This window comes from Uloborus diversus, chromosome 5 (assembly GCF_026930045.1).
Source record: "Uloborus diversus isolate 005 chromosome 5, Udiv.v.3.1, whole genome shotgun sequence".
NCBI classification, from domain to species: Eukaryota; Metazoa; Arthropoda; class Arachnida; order Araneae; family Uloboridae; genus Uloborus; species Uloborus diversus.
In genome coordinates, this window is record NC_072735.1 from 152,050,452 (window position 1) to 152,060,905 (window position 10,454).

The window sequence follows — 10,454 nt, forward strand, 5'->3', positions numbered from 1 at the left end:
TTCCGAAAACAATTACATTAAATGTGAAACACAATCTAACTATCACACTACCTTCTGAAGCAAAATGAGCGTACCTCTTTATATATATATATATATATATATATATATATATATATATATATATATATATATATATATATATATATATATATATATATATATATATATATATATATATATATATATATATATATATATATATATACATTACTAGCTACACTGTCCGGCTACCTCAAAAATATACGTATATTCGGCATTCCATGCATTTTATGTTATGATATAAATTTTGCTGTTTTCATAACATTTTTTATTGCTGCTCCACTCCTATTAGTCATAGCATGATGTTGTATAGCCTACAGCCTTTCTCAATAAATGGACTATTCAATACAAAAAGAATTTTTCAATTCAAACCAGTAGTTCCCTATGTTTAGCGCGTTCAAACAAGATTACACGACAGAACAAGTTGAGGTTTTTTTGGGTTTTTCGCCCCTCTGTATCTCAGTCCCATGAAGACCCCCGGGTTGATTTTTGGTACACTCAATCTCTATAGGTCCCTGACTCCGTAAACCAAAATACAATCCCCTGGACCATCACTGGGAGGAGGTATTAAAGTTATGAAATCGCTGTTCAAAAAAGTTTTCGCTTTCTTTGACAGGGCTACAGCCCAGACGAAAAAAGAAATAAAGCTGAAATTTCGCACACACATTCCTTGTGCCCTACTGATGTGCCTTTTGTGCCATTTGACCCCCCTCCCCTTCCCCCTCGTTTTTACCCCCCAAATTGTACCTTCCCGGGGTTATATCACAGTTCCCCGGGGGGCTACGGTAATGATTTTTTGTATACATATTCTTGGGGGCCATTGAGTACATATATAAAAATTCATCCCCCAGGGACATCATGGGCCGGAGTAATTAAAGTTTGAAAATCACTAATTTTCCCTAAATTCTTATGTACTTACTCTCAGCTCATAGGGTTTGTTTATCTCGGACTGTAATTGCAAGGTTAGAACAGATCTAACAGTTATTCCAAAGTTGTCTTAGGGAATGAAATTCAATCAAGACTAAAACATATCCAACAGTTGCAACTAGACGTTAAATCGCGGATATCACAAATTTGCCACAGCGACTGCGCATGCGCGCAGACTAAGCTCATTGGGCTTTCTGTTTTTAGATTCTATGTTGTTTGTTTGTACTTAAGCAGATAAACAAATTAATGAATGAGATTAGAATGCTGTCCTCCCCCCCCCCCCAAAGTTTTGCCCATACGAAATTTCCTTCCCCCTGTTTTTCAGTTTTGATATATTTATGGAGGGAAGAAATTTTAAATGTTGGCGCGAAACTGGGGTTAAACCATTACAATATTTTACGTGACAAATTATATGAAACTGTACGCATATGAATACGGAACATATAACATTTTAATTGAAAGCGAATAAAAAAAATTTTGAAAAAAAAAATAGAACCGACTTCAAAATTGCTCTAAAAAGTGAAAAATAATTTTATTCTTTAAACACCATCGATAATGCTTTTAAACATAATTTTTGAAGTTGGCGCAAAAACAAAACGTAAAATCGAGTGTAACCATGCTTCGTTCATATTTTTTTTTCAGAAAAGCATCCAAAGTTACGAACGAAACATTTATATCGCTATTCAAATATGCGGTCAACAATGCATAATGTATGTGATAGTGAAGAAACTGGTCCTGGTTAAATTTATAGTTGTATTTGAGTTATGGCTGTGAATGATTTTATCTATCGTTTTTGCGCCAACTTCAAAAATTATGTTTAAAAGCATTATCGATGGTGTTTAAAGAATAAAATTATTTTTCACTTTTTAGAGCAATTTTGAAGTCGGTTCTATTTTTTTTTTCAAAATTTTTTTTATTTCATTCTTTTTAGTGTAAATGTAGGTATTTAAGAAATAATAAGTTACCATCACGAAACTTCACATTTTTTCTTAAAAATGCTCCATACTAAAAAAAAAAAAAACTATTGACACGCGTTAAACTTTAAGCGATTGGCACTAAAAACTTATCGTTGTTCCTCTCTGGAAATCATGCGTAGTTAATTTAATTATAACCATTTAAGTATTACGTTTTTCCTAACTAATTTACATTCCACAGCATCTATGTTGCTCATGATGCAATCCTGTATTTTCTTACTTAGCCCCGATCATCTGTTATCGGCATAGATGATAACGATAAAAATACTACAGAGTAGTTGAGTCAAACCTAATGGTAGCATTGTGAAGGCTAAGCAGATCCTAATTACTGCATCACCTCGCTTCCAGGTTAGGTTTGCCCCTACTATGGAGCAATAGCGCTGAAGAAAGGAAGATTTTGATAATTCACATAGTGTTACTATAACTCAGCAGGGTTACTAAAATAAAATTATTTACGCCAAAAATGAGACGACAGCGCCAGATTCCCCATTATCAAAATGTCCCTTGAAGAAATTTGATGCTTGCTTCAGAGAAGCCTTCATTCAAAATTATCATTACAATTACTATTAATGTTACTGTTATATGGCACCAAACTTTTATAACAATGGGTTTCCTATTGTCGCGTAGATGAAGATAGCGAAGACAATGTGAAAGCAAAATGAAGCGAATACTCGTTAGTCTCAACTCGAGATCTTTATTCAGAACCACGAATGAACGTTACATCTCCTTATATACAACTTGAGAAAGTGCTGGAACTTTCCAGACTTGGAAAGATACAGAAATTAATAGAAGATTCGAGAAAATACGGGAAACAGTAGAAACGAAATTTTAGTAAAATTCACTTTGTCCTAGTCGGGATTTGAACCCGGGTCGCTCGTGTGGGAGGCGAGAATTCTACCACTGAGCCACCGTTATCCACGTATGAAAAGTGCGAACTTCGCTACAAAAACATTTAATAGGGAAATTGCATAAAATTTACTGTTTTTTTCCCATAACTTTTTTTCTAAAGAGCAAATATGGTCAAACAAAGTAATGGGATCTAAGTTGAGCCATCCCCTATCCATTAAAAAAAGAATCATCAAAATCGGTTCACTAGGTGAGACGCTATGAGTGGACAAACAAAAAAAAAACATACATACGGTATGAATTGATAACCGCCTCCTTTTTGAAGTCGGTTAATAAACAAACTCTTTATGTTAATAGTTATATATATTTTTTTTAATATTATTAGTTAATAATTTATAAGAAAAATAATACAACGATACGTTTTTTTTTTTCGCTCATTTTTAGCATCATTTAGGATTTTCTCTGAAATTCAGGCAGTGCTTTGAGATTTGCTTCATGGCTGACTCGAACTTACGCCCACTGGATCGCAATGCATGCACTTTCAGGTCGAGCCACTGTGAATACATATAAACTGCGTTCCAAGCATTTTACATAATGATTTTAATTTTCCTGTTTTCATAACATTTTTTACTGCTGCTCCACTCCTATTAGCCATAGCGTGATGTTATATAGCCTATAGAGTTCCTCAATAAATGGACTATTCAGCACAAAAAGAATTTTTCAATTCGAGCCAGTAGTTCCTGAGATTAGCGTGTTGAAACAAACAAACTCTTCAGCTTTATATTATTAGTATAGATTTAAAGGTAATTTTACTTGGCTTACAATGTAATTCTGAACATATTGTACTTAGCAAAATAAGATTCAAAATCTCACTTGCCAGGCTCGAAAAAAGGCAAATATTATCATTATTATTAAAAGGGTGTGAAACGAACATTTATGGTGGCATTTACTAGCCCAGTGATTCTCAACCTGTGGTCCGCGAGCAACTTTCATGTGATCCACGAACAGCTATAGAAAATCAATCTACATCATTTTCATTGTTGTAATTAAATTTATTTATTTATCTATTTATACAGAAGCTAATGAATGCTTCACATACATCGAAGACTGCGCACAGTGCGCCTTACCTCCGGACATACACAGGAAAGATTTACATTACAAGTGAAGGAAATAACACCCAGTGCACCGGCGGGTATTAAACCCGCAACCTCCTGCTTAGAAGACGAAGCTTCTGCCACAGAATTAAATTTATCAAAGATAGTTTTTGGATTCACCCCATTCCATCTGATGTAATTGAAGTGAAAATAGTTTTTCAATCTTATGGGATCCACTTAGGATTCGGAAAGTTACGAAGTGGTTCACAGCAGTGAAAAGGTTGAGTGCCACTGCCCTAGCGGAACCAAACATCTGTCCAGCCCCCGAATCGCAGATCAAAACCTTCTTGGGTAATAAAGAGCAATTTCACAGGGCCGTAACTTTTTGAATCTAAGAACCACCAAAGTTTCTCATTGTCGAATACTGAACGAATTAGATCTTAATTATCAAGTAGCAACGAAGCCTTCTTGAATAAGAAAGAAAGCTTCAATTCTTTTCTTTAAACATATTTATCGTTTCATAAAATACACCGCCAGTTCAGTCATTCCGTCGAGGAATGCAATTTCGTGCTTATTAGCACTCATCAGCCCAGCATAGGAAAGTGACTGAGCTGGAGATGGAAAACCTCTTAAGGAAGCCAAGAGTGCCAAACAAACTGGTAGCTAATATGGAATTAGCACTGACCATACGAGTGATCGGAGCAATGGTTCGGTTCAACTCGAAGAATGAAGGCGAGGCATGATATTTTCAGCAAGTTATTCTGCGCTGATGAGTGCTAATAAGCACGAAACTGCAGTCCTCGGATGGAATGACTGAGCTGGTGGTGTATTTTATGTATTCTGCCTTATCTCTGGCTATAGGGCGGTAACTTTCTGAAAATATTTATAGTTAATCGCTTTCTTCCAGCAAAGCTTAATTGTAGCAAATACGCATTTTCTTTCGGAGTTTATAGTTGTCTTAAATTACTCAGCAGGCGCTAAGGTTACATTTTTTGAAATGTTAAACTGAAAGAATAATTGTCAAAATCAAAATATGAATTATGGGAATAAGTAAAATAAGAAAAACGTTTAATTGTTCAAATTATTATTGCATACATGTGTTTCGGTTTTGTTTGATGTCATTTCATCCATAAGTTCATACATTTTCATTGAAAAAGGGGTTTCTTGTATCCCCGAAACAGATTTATGCAGTAATCTTCAATTTTGTGCAATTAAGCGTTGCTATTTCTTATTTTACTTTTGAAGCACAAAGGTATCTATTCAACTTTAAAAGTTACCACATTTTGAATAAGTAAAATATTTTAATTCCTTTTATATACATATTTATTTAATAATATACTTTAAAAAGGTTATGCACCAACAAACTAAATTCTTTTGATAAAAATTTTTGAAAGAAATAGCAGAAAAGTTAAGGATCATACAGAAAAAGCTTTGGAATATGGAGATTTTATTCCTCGATGTAATTAATACTTTGTAAATGTGTTTTCTCCTTTATGCCTCTAGAGTGGCAGAGATGCGGTTTTTACGTCACAAAGGTATTTTTTTTTAACTTTATGGGAATGATATTTGGTGGCCGACAGAAAAGGGGGGGGGGAGTTTGTTCAGATCCTAAAACTCATTGAAAAGTTATTGGGGGGGGGGGCACAGATCGAGTCCACAGACTAAAAAGCACGTTTCCTCATTTCAATACACTACTTTTAATTTTTATTTCCAGAACTTAATTAATTGTATGTTTTGTAAAGATATTTTAACAATACATTAAGCGTTATTTCATGCTTTTTTTTTTTTTTTTTTTTTTTTGACTTTTATGGACCTGTTTTTGGTTGTGAAAAATATTGCGACAGCTTTTTTATTATTATTTATTTGGTATTGAAATGCGTAGATAAACATATTTTCCACTTTGTTTTATCTGATCGTAAAAATATTGAAATTAAATCATCTTACCTCCAATTTGGTCTGTCAAAGGTTTCGATGGATCAATATGTTTTATAGAGAATGGTACGTCACTGCCCTTCTTTCGAAAGTAACTAGTCATTGAATTTATTGCTTGCTCAAATACACTTTCATAATTACTGTCGTCTTGGACTATTCCTAAAAAATGTGAATAAAATTATGTTACATGATAAAGATCACAGTAGAACCTTGCTTATCGGACCCCGTACATCCGAATCTCCGGTTAAATAAACTTGGTAGAGTTTATTTCAATTAAATATTTTTCAAATAATAATTTCAACATATATTATAGTAATAACCGAAGTATAAGTACGCCAAACATTCCCTTTCTAATTTGATTAAATGTAGAACTCGTGCAATAAATTACAATAATTTAACAAACATCATGGCGTCAGTCTGACATACTGCAGTTGAGCTGTAAATGATAAAGTGTTTGCACGAAACAATCCTATGTTATTTTGTTAAAAATATTTTTTTTCTGTAATAAAAGATAAGACTGTTTATTTAGGAATTTGTTTTGCTTATGGTCCACCTTTATTATCCAGATTAATTTGTTTTGCTTATTACCCACCCTTTAATATTGATCCGGATTATCAAAATTTCCGTTCAATCGGATTGCCTTGGGTCCCAGATAATCAGGATAAACGAGGTTGTACTGTACTGCGAAGTTTTTGATAAGCAAAATATAGGACAAGAAGGAAAGAAAAATACACTAGTGTATTCCTCTTAAGGCAACTCAGAAGCTATTACTAATTAAATGAAAAAAATTTTAAAATTAATTGACCAAAATCAGTGGCGTCGCTACGGGGGACGGAGGAGGCAGTCTGCCCAGGGTGTTACCCGTCTGGTGACACCCAAAGTGGAATTGCAAATTTTTGAAAAATGTAAATACTTGAATTCAAAACATTTTCCCCAATATTCGCAACTCCAATAAACTATAGGGGGCGCTGCAGCCACTGTCTAATGGCGGATGAAAAAGGTAAAACAAACAAATGCCGTAACTTATAACTTGTTTTGACGCTTAGTGAATGACAGTTATTTTTCATCGTGTTTGTGGGTTTTCTTTTCTATTCTATTCTTTTTCTTTTCTATTCTTTTCAAATTACATTGAACCAAAACTGTCTTAAGCCTGTAATGTACCTCAAAGAAAACACGTGAAATGGAATGTTTTACCTTTTTCTTTAGTATTGTTAATCCCGGCAAGGTAGCGTATTTGCGCTCTGGAGTTGCGAATTTTAAATAACACCGAACCTCTTCAACCCCTAACATTCTCAAGACCAAAGATAGTCTAGAATGTCTTTCAAGATTATGAATTAGAAAAAAATTTAGAACACGACATTCAAATTTCTCCTCCCCGCAACATCATCTAAGTTAGTCTAAAACTGCGTTTCAAAAGGAATTTCGTGTTTTCTATAAAATATTAATTTTTTTTTTTTTTTGAAAGGAGTGGGGGGGGGGACATCGCAAATTACTTCCCCGGGCCCCTGCCAAAAGAATATTTTAAGTTATGTACATTATGTCTGAAAATTAAATATATTATCTCATCCTTGAATCTAAATTATCAATGAATGAACACAAGAAAAAAAAATTAAGTATACTCACCGAAAACAATACTTCCACAAACTACACTGTTTACTTGAATGTAAAATAATATTAGGAACAATGATTTATTTTCAGTTCTGTTCAATGTTTTGAACATATCTACTTCTCCTAATTATTGAAATGTCGAATTCCATCCGATAAGAAATTTCAATGAAGAAACTGAAATTAAAAAGAGCATCACTACGTATTAAAACAACCCCAGTGTCTTAAAGTTAAAAATGCAAAGTATTTCATAAGAAAAAAATCATTATAAAAAAGCTTCATATTTTAAAATTTTGTGCAAATTTTTCTGATGCTTTCCTTACTTGTTTTCTCATTATGAAAAATCTTCACATTTTGAAAACAAATAAGGAAATCATCACAAAAATTTACACAAAATGTACGTCTGCTAAGTTGCTAGTCTGTTCAAAATATTAACTTATAAGCTTCTTGAATTTATGGAGAATGTTAAAGAAATATCCTTGATATTTCGCTTTTTTTACTAATTAAGGTTAAAAAAAATAGGACGCCCACGTTAGAACTATAGAACCTTGTGTCACTCAACACACTTGATATGGCATCTTTTGGAGCAAAGGAGAGTCTGTGTGAGATATGATTCAGTAACTACGTATTTGAATGTATCAGAATGAAAAATGTTGACACGTTTTTAATGGAGAAAACCGACAACGAGTCATTTTAAGCAGAGACTAACTTAAGTTCCAAGTTAATTTTGAAGTTAGAAAAAATATTGCTCTAATTGGGTTGCAAGTATTTGGAATAGATTTCTACTGGCAGTTATTACTTGCAAATGTGTATATCGATGGGGAACATTTGACCTTCGTTGGGGATTGATAAATTGAATAGAGTAGCCTATTTAGTAGCAGAACTTTGCTGGCAGTCTTTTTTTTTTTTTTTTTGCAGTTGTGATCTGTATTTTGAAGCATTTGTGTACGAAATTTTTTAGCATTCGTTCGCCCCTCCTCCCCCCTCCATTAAGAAAAAAATCCCTTACTTATTTGTTTAAAGCTTCAGTAAGAGCAGTTTTACTATTTACGTAATTTAATCTCAGATTCGATAAGCTAATTTACTGCTTTTTTTTTTTTTTTCATGTTAGTATAGGTTATTTGTTACATAAATCCTTCCTCATTTACTCCCTATTCCACTAAGATTTTTGAAAAAGTGTAAGGTACTAAATTTGAAACAATTTATTTCTATTTTCTCTACTAATAATAAAGCTGTAAGTATCTCTGTCCGGATCTCTCTCTGTCTGTCTGTCAAGATCTCTGTGACGCGCATTGCGCCTAAACCATGCGGCCGATTTTCATGAAATTTGGCACAGAATTAGTTTGTAGCATGGAGGTGTACATCTCGAAGCGATTTTTCGAAAATTCGATTTTGTTATTTTTCTATTCCAATTTTAAGAACATTTTCCCGAGCAAAATTATCATAAGGTGGACGAGTAAATTACCAAGTTATCATAACGTGGAACCGTAACATGGGCAAGCCAATTGGCGAGAAATTCATCATACATTATTTTTTAAATATACAGGCGAACCAAAAGACCTTTTAATTTTCTACTACGGGCAAAGCCGTGCGGGTGCCACTAGTAATATAATACAGGGTAAGGTTACCAGTAACAGACAAGGGATCAATAACACGCAATCATAAGTTTGGATTTAAATAATAAGCCTTTTTGGCGAGTAACACTGATGTTGCTATGGCCCATGAATACTTTGCAACCATCTAGTGCTATCAGAGTGAATTTTATTAGCCAGTTGATATTTACAAGGTGGTGGAATATTATGAACAGCCACCACGAGGTCAGCTGGTGTTTCATGTTCATTTGAATATATTGAGGTTCAAGTTCTTAAAAATAAAGAACTTTTGCACATTTTGAAGAGAAAAGGGGAATTTTGTGTATTACTCATCCTTTCCTCATCCTATCTGTTACAGTTTATCATCAAATCGGTGTCTGATCCTCATCCTGTCTGTTACTGTGTATCATCAGATCGGTGCTTGATCCTCATCCTGTCTGTTACTGTGTAACATCAGATCGGTGCCTGATCCTCATCCTGTCTGTTACTGTGTATCATGAGATTGGTGCCTGATGCTCATCCTGTCTGTTACTGTGTATCATCAGATCGGTGGCTGATCCTCATCCTGTCTGTTACTGTGTATCATCAGATCGGTACCAGAGCCTCATCCTGTCTGTTACTGTGTATCATCAGATCAGTGGTCGGAAGTAGCGATGCCACTGTAGTAGCTACATTTTTTAGTAGTTTGTAGTGAAGCGCACTACTTTTTAAAAAAAAGTAGAGTAGCGAGCAGTTCGATACAAAAAACAATAGTTGTTTGTAGCGATTTCTGGAAACTACTTTTAAATTAAGTTTAAAAAAAAAAAACATTTTATCAGTACCGTATGAAAAGGGATGGTGTTCCCAGACCCTTAGCTTGAAGTTCAAATTTAATTAATTAAATCCTACAAAATATAAGTTCCTGTAAAATTAATTCCAATATAGAAAATTAAAAATTTTCTCCTCTGCTTAAAAGATGTTTTCCTCATCGAATCAATTTTATATGTATGTATGCAGATGTAAAATGTAAATCACATTAAGACTGCTTCTATTTATATTTTTGAAATGACCAAATTTTAAAAATGTGAATCTTTCAACTTTTTAATCCTTTCTTTCAGCGAATATTTGTAAAAATTGTTTTAAAAAGAAAATAAAGAAAATAAAAATGATAAATCTAAGTAATATTCCATGTTCAAATGAGATTAATCTGAATTTATTAATTTATTAATCTGATCAACTTTTCGAATTTGTTCGTTCAATCAACGGTGTGTATGTATGCTTTTAATTCATTTATTTTTCAAAAAGTAGTGAAGTAGCGAATACATTTCAAAAGTAGTTTGTAGTCACTACATTTAAAAAAAAAAGCAGTTGTAGTTGTAATTAACTACATTTGCAAGAAAATAGTTGTAGTTCGCTACAAAAAAATGTAATTTTTGCAACCATTGCATCAGACCGGTGCCTGATCT

General features: G+C 33.5%; 1 protein-coding gene across 1 annotated transcript in view; it reads right to left on the reverse strand.

Moving 5' to 3' along the window:
• The window catches only part of LOC129223197 (uncharacterized), a 55,871-nt gene extending 52,519 nt beyond the window's left edge, over nucleotides 1-3,352 (reverse strand). Inside the window, exon 1 of the mRNA XM_054857764.1 lies at nucleotides 3,301-3,352. Coding sequence (XP_054713739.1) covers nucleotides 3,301-3,352 — 52 coding nt within the window. The remainder of the gene's footprint in view (nucleotides 1-3,300) is intronic.
• Between the last annotated feature and the right edge of the window lie 7,102 nt (nucleotides 3,353-10,454).